The following is an 18,522-nucleotide window of genomic DNA, read 5'->3' on the forward strand; positions in this document are numbered from 1 at the left end:
CCGGGCAGATTTAAGTCACTTTACCCTCTCCTGGCAGAGGATTTGGTTAAATGGGAGGCTTCACCCAGGGGGGACACCCCTGTAGCCACTTTGTCCTCATCTTCAGCGGTTCCCACCCAGGAGCGGGTTGCTCTGAGGGATCCCACAGATAAAAAGTGTGATCTTGCTCTCCGTTCTGCCTATATAGCATCAGGCAGCATGTTTAGGCCTGCAGTGGCCTGGGCCAACAAGGCTATCCAGCTATGTGCTGAGCAGCTAGAGACAGGCATTCAAAATAACACTCAACGAGTGGAGCTACTCTCTTTGGCTGAACATATCCAAGAGACCTCTGATTATGAAGGGCAAGCAGCCATGTATGCAGTGTCCGTCAATTCTAGACTCTTGTGGATGGCAGACGCCGATTCAAAACGAACTCTAGAGATTTTGCCATTTGATGGGTTTACTTTGTTCAGGTCAGAGCTAGAAAAGGACATCCAGGTGGCCACAGGAAGTAAAGGTGACACACTCCCCATGGGGTCCAATAGGCCATGCCAGGGGTGTTTTCGTTCTTTTGCCTGGAGCCAGCCCGCCCCGCCGAGAGGACAGTCATTTGCTCCCAGGGCAGGGTATAGCAGAGGCCGATGCGCCGTCGGGTGCGTAGCTTTAAGACCAAGTGATGAGCCCGCAGCCTGACCCCCTCTCCCCTCAGGAATCTGTGGTGGGCAACCACCGCAGACGGCTGGACATGGGGGATTGTGTTGCGTGGCTACGTCATAGACTTGGCCTAACTTCACCACCGAGGTTCTTCTCGACCCCTATCCCCCCTTGTCACCTCAGGTCACAAGGCGCTTCAGGAAGTTATCCAGCAGTTGCTGACAGCTGGTGTCATTGTCCCCATCCCAGCATAGGAAAGAGGTTGGGTTTTACTCCAGCCTCTTCCTAGTACCAAAACAGGACAGATCCTTGCGCCCCATTTTAAACCTGCAGTTTGTAAACAAGAAGGGAATAACTCAAAGGTTCAAAATGGAATGGAGCAGGGAGAGTTCCTGGTGTCTATCGATATCAAGGATGCTTAGCTCCATGTCCCCATATGGAACCGCCATCATCGCCTCCTTCACTTTGCAGTAGGGACTTCCCACTTTCAGTGCAGGGCCCTACCCTTCGGCCTGGCTATCGCTCCCTGAGTGTTCACCAAACTGATGGCTATAATGGCGGGGTCTTCTGCGGCAGAGGGGAGTCACAATAGTCCCCTGTTTAGACTATCTTCTTCTGAAGGCTCCGTCTGCAGAACTCTTAAATCGCCATATTCAGACCTCATCTCTCATTCCAGCTCGGCGCATGCGCTCTCTGGGTCTAGTGTTCGACACAGTGACCTATAGAGTCTATTTGCCGGAAGCCAAGGTCAGCGCTGTCTTGCGCAGAACCAGGACCTTGCTGGCTCGACCACAGGTATCCCTCCTCAAGTTGCATGAAGCTTCTGGAGACCATGGTCTCAGTATTCAAAGCTGTACCCTTTGCACAGTTCCACTCCCGCCCCCTCCAACTAGAGATCCTTCGGAAGTGGTCAGGATCTCAGGACCATTTGGACAGGCAGATTATTTGCCTGTCGGGACCCACCCGCCTCTCTTTGGCATGGTTGTTGTCCAGGACTAATGGACAAAGGCCAGACTCTTCAGACTGGCCTTTGGACCTTGGTAACCACAGACACAAGTCTGTCAGGCTGGGGAGGGGTAACAGGGTCCCTAAGATGTCACAGACTCGTCCCCTCAGGAGGCCACACTTTTGATCAATATTCTGGAACCTTGAGCCCTCGTCAATGTCCTGTGTACTGCTCCGAGGTTTCTAGCAGGGAAGCCTCTTCAAATTCAATTGGACAATGCCACGGCCCTGGCTTATCTGAATCGCCAAGAGGAATTCGCAGTGCAGGAGACGGCCAGGATTATGGTGTGGGCAGAGCGCCATGTATCCCAGATATCGGCAGTTTACATCCGAGGCGTAGAAAATTGGGAAGCCGACTTCACCCTGGCGAATGGTCTCTGCAGGGAGGTCTTTGCCCTCCTAGTAGAATGCCGGAGATTGACCTCATGGCTTCCAGACTGAATCATCAGGTCCTCCTGTACTGCTCAAAACTTTGGGACCCTCAAACACATTTCACGGATGCCATGTCGGCTCCATGGCATTTCTTGCGGGTATTAAAAAAGCTAAAACAAGAGCAGGTTCCCGCCATCTTGGTAGCCCCTCATTGGCTGCGCAGGGCATGGTTCTCAGACATACTGAGACTAACAACGGATCCCCCGTTTTCCCCTGCCAATGCAACCAGATATTCTCGTTCAGGGCCCTCTTCTCTGCTACAATTTAGATCGACTAGCTTTGACGGCGTGGCTATTGAGACCTTAGTTCTCAAAGCCAAGGGCTTTTCCCAACAGGTGATTGGCACCCTAATCAAGGCCAGGAAACCGTCGTCCTCGGCTATATAACAGAGTCTGGAGGACTTACATTCTTTGGTGTGAGACGCAGGGCTCCCACACTTTCCAGGTGTAGTCTCCCTAGACTTCTGGCTTTCCTGCAAAACTACTTACTTGGATAAGGGGCTCCGGCTGGTCTCCCTTAAGGTTCAGGTTTCGGCGCTCCATCTATTTCTAGCGGAAATCGGCGGCTCTCAGCGAGGTTCAGACCTTCTTGCAGGGGGTCCTTCATGTTCAGCCTCCCTTCGTTCACCCGGTGGAGCCCTGGGACCTCAACTTGGTGCTCAGGGCGCTCACCCATCTGCCTTTTGAACCTCTAGAGGTGGCGGAGCTGCACCACCTTACTTGGAAGACCATATTCCTCTTGGCTATATTGTCTGCTCAGAGAGTGTCTGAATTAGTTGCGCTGTGCTGCAATTCCCCGTTCCTTGTCTTCCATGTAAATAGAGCAGTTCTTTGCAACAAACCTTCCTTTGTCCCCAAGGTCGTGTCCATGTTCCACCTTTTTAATCAAGAGATTGTGGTACCTGTGTTCCGGCCTCCGCCGTCTTCAGCTTCAACCTCGTCTGCCACTGCTGATGACGATTTGCGGTTGCTAGATGTGGTCCGAGCCCTTCGGTTTTATGTTGACCGTATGGCCACAGTTCATAAAACCAGGGACCTCTTTATCCTGTACAATGCGTGGTTGGCCGGCGTCCAAAAATTATATTGCCTGCTGGATCACCTTCACCATCAGTCTAGCTTATCTCCGGGCATCTCTGCCTGTCTCAGCTTCGCTAAAGGCTCACTCTACCAGGGCCATTGACGCTTCGTGGGTAGCGAGCCATGATGCTTCGGCAGAACAGCTGTGCAGAGCGACCACATGGTCATCTGTCCATACGGTTTCTAAATTTTACAGGTTGCAGGGCTCCGCATCCTCAGATGCAAGCTTTGGGCGCAAAGTATTGCGTGCAGCCTTTCCAGGGCATTCCCTCCCTTAGGGGCAGCTTTGGTATATCCCCAATGTCTCGTAGTGTCTCCCAATGGCAGGAAAGAGAAAAAGATTTTTACTCACTGTAAAATCCATTTCTACATTGGGGGACACTGCGCACCCTCCCTTGCTCTGTAAATATTTCTGTTGTGTGAATTCTATGCTTATATTTATTGCCCTTTTAGGGCGCCCCTTTCTCATACGCTTAGTTAGTCAAAACTGAGGTATCGCCAGGGGAAGAGGGGCATAGTAGGGGAGGAGAGAAAATCAAAGAAGTTGAGAAGTGCCTAAACTCCTACACCCACTACTATACCCAAATGTCTTGCAGTGTTCCCCAATGGAGTAAGAGAAATGGATTTTATGGTGAGTAAAAATTATTTCCACCCAAAAACAGAAGCTTCTTGTCTGACATTTCTATTTCTATTGATAACATGACCATAAATCCCACCCTGCAAGCTTGCTGCCTAGGTGTAATCCTTGACTCACAACTATCCTTTGTTCCCACATTGACTCTTATCTAAATCATGTTGCATACATCTCCAGAATACGCACATATCTCACACAAGACACTACAAAAACCTTAATTCATGCACTCATCTTCCGCATCGACTATTGCAATTCCCTCCTTACTGGTCTTTCCAAAATCAGACTTGAACCCCTACAATTTTTTTTTGCATGCAGCAGCTAGATTGATTTTTTCTTGCAAACCGTTTTTTCTCTGCTGAGCCACTCTCAGTCTCTACATTGGTTCCCTGTTTTTCAAGGAATCCAATATAAAATTCTTCTAACATACAAGGCCGTCAACAAAATTGCACCAACATACATCTCCTCACTTGTCTCAAAATATCTCCCAACTCGATGCTTCGGTTCTGCACAAAATCTGTTTCTCTTCCACTCATCACATCCTCACATTCCCGGTTATAGGACTTTTTCCCGGCTGCACCCACTTTGTGGAATTCCCTTTCTTGCACAATAAGATTTTCCTCTAATCTTCAAACCTTCAAGTGTTTTCTGAAAATCCACCTCTTCAGACAAGATTATAATATTCCTCAACTAGCATCTTAATCTCCCTAGGTTACCCTAGTATCACCCTCTACACAGCTAACACAAGCCAACAACCCTCTCAATAGGCCCTTTCAATATATACCCACAGCTTGGAGGCCTGAGGAAACGGAGTTCAAAATCCTGTATGGTGTCCATATACGCAGGCATCTTGGTATTGTTATAAATTGGAAAGCATTAGGCTACCACGCAATTTGGGTAAAGCCATGTCTTTATGGGTAAGGGGTTGTTTCTGCTTCCAGACATGTCGTCATTAATGTATGAAAGCGGGCCATCAGCCGCCTGGGCACAGTATATGGTATGGTATGGAAGATATACTTTTTTGGTGTAAAAGCATCACTTTAAAGGCAGCAATGCATCCCAGCCAGGAAGCCTCACAGTTTCTGGCCAGAGAGGAGAGGTGATGGAAGATCGGGGGGAAATTGGTTACAAATATTGTAGATAAGGTAGGGAAAGAGATTTTATACTCATTTTAAATTAATTTCTCAGAGTCCACCTGGAGGACCCTGCTTACCATGGGGTTGTATAAGGTAAATTGGAATAGACACTCAAATAGTTGACTTTCCTGCTGACAGGCTATATCTCTGCTGCAACACTGTGTGAACTTCAGTATGTAATAGAGAAGCCCAAAGGAAGGGAACCACAACACCAAAAGAATAACCACAGAAGATCAGAAGGGAGGAAACGCAGTGTCCTCCAGATGGACGCAGAGATATGGTTTTAACGCGAGTATAAAATCCTCTCTTCTCTTACCTCCACCTGGGGGACCCTACTTACCATGGGGCGTACCAAAGCACCCCCATAAGTGAGGGACCGCTCTGACAGTCCGGTCTGCAACACTGTGCGGCTGAAACTGGCGGGGATGCGAACACATTAAATTGATAAAACCTAGTAAAGGTATGGACAGAGGACCAGGTGGCTCGCCGGCATAGCTGATCCGCTGAGACCCCGTTATGCGCAGGCCAAGAAGTCCCCACCGAGTGGGTGGAATGGGCAGCCATAGGACTAGGCGCAGGCCGATCGGAACTGACGTAGACCTGCTTGAGTGTGGACGTAATCCACCTAGCGATGGTCTGTTTAGAAGCCAGCCAGCCCGCTCCGTTTTAACACATTTGTTCAAAGGGGGACCTCTGAAGCATGGTCAGAACCAAGTTTAGGTCCCAGGGAGCCGTAGGCATAACATAAGGGGCTGTATATGCAGGACCCCTTGAAGGAAGGTCTTCCAGAATATCAGCTATTTTCAGTTGAAAAATATAGATAAGGCGACACCTAGACCTCAAGGGACCCAAGTCGCAGACCTGCGTCCAAGTTATCGTGGAGAGGCTATGATATGGGAAAGATGAAAGTCGATTGGCAGAGTCTTTGTTCGTACCACTTAATGTAGATATGCCCCACACTGTAATAAATATGGGCTGAGGTCAGTTTCCTGGCTCGCAACATGGTGTCTACCATTCTGGAGGAAAGCCTTCTGGACTGCCAGAGTTTGGCCTCAAAGACCATGCCATCAAAACTCAGAGGTAGGTGCTGGTAAAGAACCAGGCCCTGCCATTACAGGTTGCCTCAACGGAGCAGAAACATTCTTGGAACTGCTAAACTGCTTAGAATGTCTGTAGACCCATTGTGTCAGGGCCAATGGGGATCCCTCAGGCTCACCGGAACCTGCCCTGGAAGGCCAGCAACTTCTGGAGCTCTGTGAGGGATGGAAAGTCCCTCTGGCTGCTCAAGGGGCTCTTGAGAAAGTAGCGAGACTTGCGCCCCCCCCCTGAAGAGTGTAAACTTTCTTGCCCAGTCATCTCGAGGAGAGGTCTGAGGGACTAAGAGTGAAAGAAACCTTCTCCCGGTCATATTCCGACAGAGGACTTCTGCTGAAGGAAGCAAAGCGACAGTCTGGCTTTAATTTAGTATCATCGTTATGTGAAAAGAACAAGGGAGGGGGTGACCCTTGAACAACAGCTATGATGACCCCCCTGAATGATCACCCCTCTCCAAGTTCTGGGAGGATGCCGCTCCAAGAACTCTGGCCCACAGCAGGTTCCCCCCCCCCCCCCCCCTACCCCTGCGGTCATGGAGAGGGGAGGGGTCCATCAGACTGCTGGCTTGTCCGGGAGCCTGGGGTCTGGATGCTTTGTAAAGAATAGGGCTCTACCTCTCTGGGAATGACCTCTGGTCACAGAGGACCTAATGGTCTGGCCATCCCAATGGACCCCCTCAAAGGGATTGGTGGAAAGTCCCAAACCTCAGAGCCCTAGATTTAGGGATACTCACCAGAAGGTACTCTTACCTCCTGTCACTTGAGCGAGAATATCTAATTATGGGCCAAAAAGGGCTGAGCCCGAGTAGTGAAGAGCCTCCAGAGTTTTCTTTAACTCTGCATCGGCATCCCAGGACCCTGAGCCAGAGAGTCCTACTGGCCACTATTGCCGATGATGAGATGAAGAATCTGAGACTGAGTTTTGAGCAGCCTCGTACAGGTAATCCAAGGCCTCCTTTTAAATGCAGAGCCAGGGGAAGAAGATCTGAGTCTGGTAACCTTGCTACCAGTGGTCAGCCCAGGGGGTAAATGTATTATTGTGTGGGTTCTTCAACACCCGCGTGTTCGGCGATTAAATTTCAAGCGGCGCTGCATTGTAAAGGGAAGTTTCCCTTTACAATGCAGCGCCGCTTGAAATTTAATCGCTGAACACGCGGGTGTTGAAGAACCCGCACGTTAATACATTTACCCCCTGGTCTCCATTGCCTGGGCGACCCATGGTAAAGACAGTATAGGTCTTGGTGAGGCACCTGCCACCAGGAAGATGGATTTAAGAAAACCCTCCACCCTGTGGTCAGTGGCATCAGGGAGTGCCGCAGAACCTGGCACTGGCAGAGTAGTATGGCGGGCCATCCTGGCCACTGGCATATCCACCTTTTGGAACATGTTCCCAGCGGGCCGTTTCTAAAGCCTACAGGGGATAAAGGACTGGAAATCAGCGTGGTATAACAAACTTGCGATCTGGCTGCTTCCGAGCTGACTATCTCTAAGTTCCAGTGACGCCGGACACAGACATGTTTCCTGCGCTTAAAGAGACGTAGGTCTGACCGAGGTTCCTCTAGATCCAAAGTCTGGCGGACAGCCAGTACTAGATCCTCAATGCCTTGACTCACCAGGGGGAGATCCAAATCCTCAGGAAGGTCACCTTGCTCCACCGAAGACTGTTCTGAATCAGTGCGAGGAGAGGATGAGCAGATGTATGAGTCTTGCAGCGTCGTGCTTTGGTTCTGGGAATGTCCAGAAGCTGATTTAACCGGTCCAGGCCTTTAACAAAGTACGTGGACCATGCAAGCTCTTCCTGAGAAGAGCCTCTGAAAGAGGAGGTGGATGCCTGACCAACAAGGCTCAGGTTCACATTCGGTAGGGGGAGGGGGAGTACTCCAGGAAACGCTGGGATCTCCGCCAGACGGGCAAACATCTGAGTCAGTACCGACACCGACTGCGCCAGTGTGACCGCCCACGCCAGTTCCTCCAGCTGCTGAGGAGCAGAACCCTGGGCCTGTTCACTCCAGGCCCCCACATCAGTCTACACAAACCGCCCCTGGGTCCGTCTGTCCACTAGGAAGTTTTACTTTACATTTGAAGCAGGTTTAATATTTAGTCCAGGGTTTCTTGCCCTTTTTCTAACTTTGTTATATAACAAGGTAATATGTCCCCCCCCCCCCTATTACCAGCCACCTGTCTAGTATAGAAGCAGAAGGTAACATCTCAAATAGAAAAGAAAACTTTTTTTTTTTTTTTTTTTCAGAACAGGAAAGAAAAATAACTTGGATACTGTTTTGTCTGACATACACCACAGTAACTCCCAACCATGTAAATGTGTGTATGTAGATTATGCACACACATGCACCTAGGTTCCAGCCTATACTTCTATAGCAAACCTAGGTACAGAAATTGTGATTTGTGGCACAAGGATTACTGCAAACGGCATACATGTATCCACTATAACAATACCGTGTACAGTGTGAAAAAAATTATAGAAAAAGGTACTTGGCTTTCCTGTTGGCCAAGAACCAGTTCAAACAATTGGAGGAGAGAGGAGCCTCTCTGAATTACAGCCTTTTCTGCAGTCCTCTGACTGTGTAGATAGGTGCCTCCCTTGTATTTCCTGGGTTGGAACATACCAACTTGTTGCAACACAGGTAATTCCTTTTCAATTGCTCCCCCTTTCAAGCAGCCTGGGCATACAGGCCAAATGCGAGCTGTGGTAGTATAACCCCGCTGGACTCTTATCTATAGCTTTAGGTTTTCCAATAACAGCTGCTCCGTGTTTGGTCCGAGCCAAGTGCCCCCCTCCAGTGCAGCAGGGGGTTGGTAGATTCCAAAATGGCGCCCAGCACACACACGGTGCTCACTGCCAGAATGCAGCATCAGTGTCTGAACAGCCCAGGGTAATATCAGTCTCCTTACTCTGTGCTGTTACCAGAAACATCCTTGCAGATGCCTCCTTGTCCGTGGCTGCTGCACTCCGGTATATCAAGCTGAAAAACCTACATAAGATGTGTATGTACTGCTTATAGCACATACACCTTCTAAAAAGGTAATAAGTAACATTTTAAAAGGAAATGGCTGCAGCACAGCATGCCCGAGGTCCTACTCTTTAACTCTATATTCACTGAAGTTCACATGGGGTTACAGAGGGGATATAGCCTGTCAGCAGGAAAGTTAACTATTTGAGTGCCTACTCCCAAGTTCCCTCATACAACCCCATGGTAAGCAGGGTCCCTCAGGTGGAGGTAAGAGAAATATGTATACCTAAATATGGCAAAGACTCCTTCACCCACACAAACGGAAACTCTCTGTAACTTCATTAGTGGAGAGTGGGGTATATTGATGGGGAGAGCCTCAGATTTGGTAACATTCAGTTTGTAGAGTGTGTGCACTGTATCTGTCCAAAATGTTTTAAGGCTGACAATGAGGTCCCTGGGCTAGTGAGAAGCAAAGACCTCTTCCTTTTCCTTTTTTTTTTTTCCCTTTTTTTTTTTAGGTGAGTTGTGTGCCTCTGTCAGAAATAATGTCAAGAAGGCCATGGCGATATTAAGGAGTGAGGCTACAGACTTTACTATGGGTAACCCCACAAGGGGCACAATGTTCCATCTTTCTGACTCTACTACCTAGGTTGAGGTGTGATCTAGATGGAGGGAGCTCCACAATAAAATCTGTAGACAGGTGAGACCAGGGCATGCTAGAACTTTGAAAGTGAGAAACTTAGAATATGAGCACTTTTTTCTGACAAATACAAATCTTGCAACAGAGGATAAAATACTGAACGTCCTTTTTCATGGTGTACCACCATACAAACATGGATGCTAATTTAGCAGCCTTGAATATACCCAGATGTCTTGACAGATGAAAGGAGCAAAAATGAATGCTTTTCTTTAGGTTTTTAAAGGCCGGTAAAGCTTCAGCAGGGCAAAGTGCCAGGGTTTCCTCTTTTCTTGGTTAAGGGAGTAATGGGTGCTACGATACATGAGAAATCATTAATAGAATTCTTTCTGGCATAGATTCCTCATGTGTTTTAGGGACAACTCCTTAATCGGTGCCACAAATAAACCTTGGGACATCTCACAAGCGAGGAAGGTCACCTCCCTAGCTGACATCACAGATTTCTAGAGTCTAGAAATGTTGAAGTCCTCATAGCCATGTCTGGACAAGTGTAGACAGATCGGAGGATAAGTCTCAATAGCATGAGCAGTGCCTCCATGTTACACACTTTCAGTTAAACATTGCCAGAGGAGAACATGGTCATAAGTGTTTCTGTACTGTGAAAAAATAGTAACATATTTGAAAGTTTGTATTTCTTTTGAAGATTATTAAATGTAAAGCCTGAGTCTCATGCCAAAATGTGTGTGTAGACCCATATTTGCTGATATAGGATGGTTTTGTAATGACTTCCATTTTCCTTCTAACATGTCCTGATCAAGGCCGATCTTACTCTTCGTAGTCCGACAATCTTCAGAGCATCCATGAAGCTCGCTCTAAAGTCTCAAATGATTTTTGTCAAATCCTTTACCAGTGTTGTCTTGCTCTACTCTAGCTTCCAGTTCACTGTAACTAGTCAACAGATACATTCTAATAATCTAGAATAACACTGTCACCCCTTTTCTGATTCTTTAGTGTGATATGCTGAACATAAGCGGAAAGGATGCAGTTGTACTATCAAATGTTTAAAAAAAAGCCATAATGCTGGGGGGAACTATACATGGTATTTCTTGAACACCTAATTGAAATGTGGTAGAAAGTTAATAATAAAGATAATCTGAAAATCTTGGCTATGCTTCCACCTCATCTATGTATGTTTGTCTAGAAAGTTTCCTTCCACCTGAGTGTTTAAGACAAAAATGCTTTAACTTCAGTTATAGATGCTCCAAGTGAGGTACAAAGACTAAAATGTAACAAATTTCTAAATTATAAAATTGTCTGGGTCTGAAAAAAAAATGTCTAGACTAAATGTAAAAATGGACTTCCAGCGCTATTATAATCGATCTCTGAGTCTTTTTCAAACCTGCAGTTTAGTAACCTTTCCCGCTGTCATTTTGTATAATGTACTAAATAACTAGAATCTGATTGGAGATGCCTATAGCAGCAATGTTTTCAAACCTGCAGTTTAGTAAATACATCCACAATTCTTAAAACAAATTGTGAGTAGCAAAGTGATGTAAAAACTATTCCATCTCTAGATCTGTTGGCATGCATACATCTGCACACTGCTTGTAGATAATTGTTTGTGACATATCCAATGATCTATCCAGCTGGAGTCAGTGTTATAATAATGGCTAGAATATATAATCGGATTTAATGTAACGTGAAACAATGTGTCTACCTTAAGTGGAGAAGGAGTGTAAATGTTCACAGGCTAAAAAAACAGATGGTCTGCCACTCCTAAACATGTAATCTAGGATGGAAAAGAATGGAGTGCCTTATTGTACTATTCATACTCCTTTTGAAATGTGTCATATATTTTCTGGATTTCCTGCAAGATATCTGGAAATGTGCTTCATCTGCCATTTTATTAAAGCAGCGTACAACCTTCAGCTTCTAGGAAGTGTTCTGCTAACCTCCCTGGTTGGTTGATTCTCTCCCCTCTGGTAGGCCCAGCATGCACATTGCCGTACCTTTTTTATCTTTTGCCCTCTTGGGTATAGCCTTAACCAGTCTGCAGGGTAAAAATGGAAGGATTGTGCTCACAACCTTTATCGTCTGGTGCTGACACCCTGTACTCCATAGTTTTTAACACTCAAATCTCATCATAGTCCTGTCACCTTTCAGTTGACATGTGATCTGTTTTGCAAGTGAGCAGAGCTTATGGCAGCAATTATGACCTGCCTATTTACTGACTCCTGGAGGTACTTTGAGGAAGATTCCAACATCTGTCTGGGTAATGTGTGTCCCTTTTTAGAGCATGGTTCAGCATGTCATGAGGTCAAGATGGTGAGTGCTGTTTGCGCTCTGTGGACTAACAGCCAAGCTTGGGTGTTTATATGTTTTAGTAACTTGGGTGTTATGAGCAGTCGAGAACAAATGTCCTAATGCCAATTATTTGCCAGGTTCTACACTAACACAAAATGTTGGACATAAATATTGTTGCTCTTTACGCCATAGTTTTGCTTATTAGTTTACATTTGTATAACGCAGGTTCTGGCTTGGAATGTCCTGTGTGTAAGGAGGATTATACAGTTGGAGAAAATGTGCGACAGCTTCCTTGCAATCACTTATTTCATAACGACTGCATCATCCCCTGGTTAGAGCAGGTAAGTGGATGGACACATTCTCTCTTCTAAAAGAGCTTTGTAGCTGATATCTTCCTAAATTCAGGGACATAGATGCTTGGGCAATTCTTTAACCTATCATAACTTGCTATATGGCATTGTGAACTGGTGCACAGATTATTCTGAGGAGACTTGCAACATTCTTTATATAGACGTCTTCCCCAAGTAACTGGTTTGGATGAATTAATAAATGTATTTTTTTTTTAAATCCTTTTCCTGTAGCAGCTTTTGTGTTCCTTCACAGTTCAGAACATGTATATCGGTTAATAAGAAGAAATAACTTTGCTCTCAGTATATACAGAACAGTACTGCCTGTTTTAAGAAACCTCCATTATTGCAGGTTTTAGCAAATGCTTAAGTTTAAAAGCTAGTGAAGTGTAAGTTACTATGTTGCCTATATTTCTTAAGCATGCATTATACTATCCTTCACATCCATATTAAGGGGGTTTAGTGCTAATAGCATTACTAGTGCAAACTGCTATTAAATTGGAAAAACAAGTTTTACTTTTCTGTAATAATGAAAGAACAATAGCAGGGAAAATTGCATGCTTACTCTTAAATTAAAAATATGTTAAACTTTCCCTGCAATATTGTTAGTGTGAATTTGGCTGTTTTTCCACAAGTTTTTATTTCTGAAATACCTTTTTAAAGTGCACCTGTTGCTTAAGCATTGCGGATGTCTCCATTTCTCATGCATCCTTTATGGGGGACATTGCCAACCATGGGGTACAGCGGGTGCTGTGCTGAAGTAGGTACTCTTCAACTATAAACTAGTTTGTAAACCAGCTCCTTCCCCTTGCCTCAGGAAAGCCCACCAGAATAGATGGGCTTCAGGACCCACTGTTGAGACTAGTGCAAGAAAGGCCTGGTTAAGGGTACAAGTGGGGATACATGCCAGTAACTGTTTTGATATGTGTACCAGCTAAATTACATGCGTTTATGACATCGTGAATAATTAAATCAAAAGGCATGTAGATACCCTGTAGTCTTAGTCTGGGTATACTATTTTGAAAAACAGGCAACACATTTCCCATTGATAATAAGGGCCCTGCATAAAATACAGGTCCCTTCTGCCACAGGCAGTGACTGGAAACCCTGTGGTGCTACATCCTTGGAGAGGGGTACTACACAGGCTCTAGGGTTGTCAAATTTTATATTACAATTTATTCATATTGTCCTGAAGTCCACCTGTAATGGTACCCTCTTCCTTTATGGTTTGAGTACTGAATTATTTAGCCTTGTACACTGTCACTGTACTCTCTTGTTATGGTTAATGAGTACTGACCTTTTTTAGTTTCTGTATTCATAAACTGTGTTCTCTCCTGTTATGATTGAATACAGATTTAGTCACTATATCCCATATTGGTTCTCTCTCCTATTGGGGTTATTGAGCACTGTCTTGTTTAGCCTTGTGTCCTGCCACTATACTCTGGTAGTATAAATTGAGTACTACCCTTATGTAGCCATTGTGGTATCTCGCTCAACTCTTGTGTATTGAACGTATTTAGCCTTCTGCCTGGTCACGGTACTCTTTTATTGATGGAGTGGAACTTACCTTATTAATCCATAGGGCTCTATCTCTGTAGTCTCACCTCCAGAGTCATGGAGTACGGACTTACTAGCAATTGTGTTCACTGCACTGTTACTGCTGATTCTACATTAGGTACCGATTTCATTTGTCAGAGTCAGACTTTGCACAAGCACCTGAAATGCATTGCGCTATTATGCGGTGTATGTAGATGTTCAGGTATTGAACATCTGTACATTCTTTATCTGCTTGGTGCACCCTGTTTTCATAGGTGGTGGTGGTCTAACTTTTTTTTTTTTTTTTTTGGTCGGAGAAGATACTAACCGTTTAGTAACAGGTCTGTTATATTTCAGATGGGTTTTACATCATTGAGGCTTCCTATCTTGTCCACTTCACTTGGAAGTGGGCAGGTTGCAAGATAATTGCCTGCTCTTCTGGGAGTCTTCCGGATATTCCGGGAGAGTGGAAAAGTATGCAATAAATGTACATAATGCAGTGTTTGGATTGGTTTACAATTTTCAATAAGGAAAAGGTTTTTTATATCAAATTTACCTTCACATATAGGTAAAACTAAACAGAAAATAAATGCAAATATAAAAACAGAAATATGAAGAATTATATTAGGCATACAATTACTGTCAAGATTCAGATTTTTTTTTTTTTCTAGTAGCAATCTATATTTTTAACCACAAAATTCATGGCATAAAGACAATATGAAACACTGCAGTTCATAAATTAGGAGTGAAAATCCTTAAGCTTAATTAAAAACTTAAAAATTAACATTTTGTACAGGACCCAATTCAATAGTCTTCGGCTGCAAGTTTGTTTTTGCTTTTTTGGCAGTGCAAAATTGACAGCAAATGTATGAGCTGAAGCTGGTTGTGAAATATAAGACTAGTCGTATCTTGCACACAAATAAATGATCCACAACTGCACATGCAGTGGTGAGATAGTTTTAGAGCTATAATTCAACAGGTTTGTATCTGGTTCTGGATATGAATACATCACAAACTTCCAGGTTGGTGACCGCTTCTTGGCCAGCATGGCAGGGGGGCATTTATGAGCCATCTGTGTTGGGTACCACCCTGGTTCTTTGTCCAGTCATTTTTCAATTCTACGGGTTAAATGTCTGTTTTTCAAGGACACCTGTTCAGGTGAAGTTTTGCGTGCAGCTATGTCTGAGTGTAGGGGCAGCTTTGGAACATCCCCATGGTTGGCAGTGTCCACCTAATAGGATGAATAAGAAATGGAGGATTTTTATACTTGCCATCAAATCCATTCTTTGAATCAATTTTGGGGGATACTACAGTTCCACCTGTTCTGTGCTTGGATTTAATATTTAGTGGTGTTCTTTGATTATTTCATTCCTGTCCTATGGGCTTTGTAATTTAAAAACCTAAAAACTGAGGACATATAGATAGCATTTTCTCCTAAATGTATTTGGAGAAATAGATTTTATGGTAAATACAAAAAAATCCTCTTTGTGGACTGAACCAGTGACATAACTGGTATTGCCATACTAATATTTGTGGCTTGACTGATAGTAATGAGGCCCAGGTGACTAGTGCTAATTATCTTATTTTGGCCAATAAAAAGACTGCCCTATCTTTTATGCTGAAGAACCACTCAGGAATAGAAACATTAAAGAATGGCCATTTTCTCTGAGGGTCCCCAGCAGATGAGCATTTCATATACTCTAGAACTACTAGTGTTTCTTATGCATATCGCTGGGGCCAGTGTGAAGTTCAAAGAAAATAGCAGAGACCTGGAGCATCCACTTTGCTACCAAATCATGTAATCCCTGCTCAACCGCATTCAAGTCTGATATGAAAACCAAGTTTTTGGGGGTTTTTTTGTTGTGGCTGGTGCAAATATTTAACTTGGTTGTTTAGAAGTTGTAATGTGACACCTAGAGTATCATAGACTTGTAAGGCACCACAGGGAAAATAGTACATCTATAAAACGGGGACATACAAGGTAGGCAAAATAATTGCAGACATGAAAACAAAGGGTTTGGAGGACCCTGCTCATTAGCTTACATTCTAAATGAGAGGCACAGCTAGAACAAGAGGAGCTAGTGTAGCTTAGGGTGGAGTGTGGGATAGTTGTGAGGGTGCATTAGTGTGAGTAGTGTTATTGAGGATAAGGTCACCTCTAAAAAGATGTTTCAAAGAGCTTCTAAAGATTTGAAGGCTATGGTAAAGTCTGAGAGCGGTAGGGAATCCCATAAGTGGGGAGCAGCACTGGAGAAGTCTTGTAGGCGTGAGTTTTGAGGGGGTTACCAGAGACAAGGCGAAGGTCAGATGTAGATCTAAGAGGGAGGGAGGGAGAGTATTTTGATATGAGATTTGAGATGTATGCAGGGGTAGTGTTAAGGGCTTTGAAGGTAAGAGTGAGGAATTTGCAAATCTCTACACTGGCTCCCTGTGTTCTCCAGAATCAGTGGTGCAGCAGATGTGGAGCGGTGAGAATAGATCAGTCTTGCAGCAGCATTTAGTATGGATATGAGTGTGCGGAATGCCAGATAGCAGGAGATTGCAATAGTCAAGACGGGAGATGATAGAGTGGATAAGCGTTTTGGTAGCATGTTGAGTAATAAAAGGCGTGTTCTAGCAACGTTTTTAAGGTGAAGTCGACAGGAGTGGGAGAGAGTCTGGATGTGAGGAATAAAGCAGAGGGTGGAGTCAAGTGTGACACCAAGGCAGCAGGCCTGGGAGACTTGGGAAATTGTGGTGTTATTGACAGTGAGGGAGATCTGAGGGCAGGTGGTGACTGGCAGAAGGGAAGATGATAGGCTGCTCCGTTTGACATGTTGAGCTTTAGGTAGCGTTGGGACCTCCAGTTGGTTACACAAGATAGTACAGAAGTAGAGGTCAGAGGAAGAGACATAGATTTGGGTGTCATCAGCGTAGAAGATGGTATTGAAGGTTGAATGAGCGAAATAGTGCCCCAAGAGAAGGTGTACAATTAGAAAAGTAAAGGACCAAGAACAGAGCCTTGTTGGGACCCCAACAGATAGGGGGAATGGAGGGGAGGATGTGCCGGAGGTAGAAACACTAAAGGAGCGGTTCGATAGGTAAAAAATTAACCAGGAAATGACTGTCACTAAGGCGAATGGAGTGAAGGGGGTGTAGTAGAAGAGGTTGATCAACAGTATCAGAGTAAATTTATTGCTAATATTAGACGTCAGAAGAGTTCCAAGACCTACATAGAAAAACATATTTGTCTGTGGCTGTTGCTGACTGATGAAAGCACTTGTGTACAATTGGAAATTATTCTTGCAACATAATATAATCCACTATCTTCTTCCCTACAGCATGATACATGTCCTGTGTGTAGGAAAAGTCTCAGTGGTCAGAACACTGCTACCAACCCCCCAGGACTAACGGACATGAATTTCTCCGCCTCATCAGCTTCTTCCTCTTCTTCGACATCCCCCACTGATGAAAATAACTCTGCCAATAATTCCTGAGTACCAGAAACAGGGTGGGGAGCTGTTGCAGGGAACCCGCTCCTTGTGTCACCCTCTCGTCTGCTGCTTTCGTAACACCGCAATCAGAGCCGAAGGGAACCCTTTATTGGGGTTTCTGAACAGGACACTTTTAGGCTCCTGGGGGTCGAGTCAGGGTGTCTTTCTCAAGTGGAGCAGCTGGGAACCAAACTTTCATCAATTTTATTTTTATTTAATTTTTTCCTACCTAGAGTGTAACATCTAGCTCAGGAGACAGTGGGTGTGATATAATCCTTGGGTTTTTTTCTTATTTATATATATTGTTATCCTCCCCCCCTTTTTTTTTTTTTTTTTTTGGTATGGCTTTCCGCTTTTAAAACACAAAGGTGCGGTAACTTTTTTTTTTTTTTTTTTATAATTTTTATTTTTTAATGCATTGACGTTTTTAATCTTTAAATTAAACATGTATAATTGATACTGCCCCTGGTGTGAGCAGTTACCGCACAATGTTTACAGGACGTGTTTTTTGTTCCATAGGTTTCATCATTATATCTACAGAATGTGCCATCCTTTTGACATTGTGGAAAAATGTTAAGCAGGCCATTTTTTATCTCCTGTCATTTGAAGTTTAACTCTGTAGAGTGGGGGATTTTAACAATTTGTTTCATCATGCATATTGCATCATTCGGAGTGTGGTATTTATTCTAGTCCGAGATGATCTGCTTTCTACAGATTTCCCTTCCTCCTATATCTCTCTATCATTTAGGCTGGTGTTTTTTTTTTGTTTTTTGTTTTTTTTTTTGCTTCCATGGTAAAGGCAAATGTATGTTGCACTAGGATGTCTATTGTTTGCTCTTTCCTAATGCTCAATCAGCTTACACAGGTATATAGCACTGAGAGCTATCCCCACCTAGCAATGCAATTCTGTGTTTATAATCGGGTAAACCAGTCACCCAAACAGATGAATGTTTTTTTTGTATAGACACAGGTAAGAAATGTGTAGAGTAACTAACATGTGTGATGTGTAATGATCCCATTCTTGCCCAGGGCCACAAAGAGTAATTTTGGGCCCTGGTGCAGCAACTTCTTGGGTCCCCTTCCATAGCAGCAGAAAGGGCATGTCCACACCAGGTTGGTGGCTCATTCCACTACACAAACTTGACAGTTTACTCTATATTGGCACCCCTGTTCTTGCCAGCTCTGTCAGATTCACAAAATATCCATTATGCTGCCATCTTACAGAAGGCCAGGAGTTGTAACCGTTTAC

The 18,522-nt window shown here is 44.5% G+C and overlaps 1 protein-coding gene across 1 annotated transcript in view; it reads left to right on the top strand.

Annotated features, from left to right (window-relative positions):
• Positions 1 to 17,941, top strand: part of RNF126 (ring finger protein 126) — a 31,655-nt gene extending 13,714 nt beyond the window's left edge. Inside the window, exons 8-9 of the mRNA XM_075206087.1 lie at positions 12,143 to 12,258; positions 17,121 to 17,941. Coding sequence (XP_075062188.1) covers positions 12,143 to 12,258; positions 17,121 to 17,276 — 272 coding nt within the window. The 3' untranslated portion in view covers positions 17,277 to 17,941. The remainder of the gene's footprint in view (positions 1 to 12,142; positions 12,259 to 17,120) is intronic.
• The last annotated feature ends 581 nt before the right edge of the window (positions 17,942 to 18,522 follow it).

Source organism: Mixophyes fleayi, chromosome 1 (assembly GCF_038048845.1).
Source record: "Mixophyes fleayi isolate aMixFle1 chromosome 1, aMixFle1.hap1, whole genome shotgun sequence".
NCBI lineage: Eukaryota > Metazoa > Chordata > Amphibia > Anura > Limnodynastidae > Mixophyes > Mixophyes fleayi.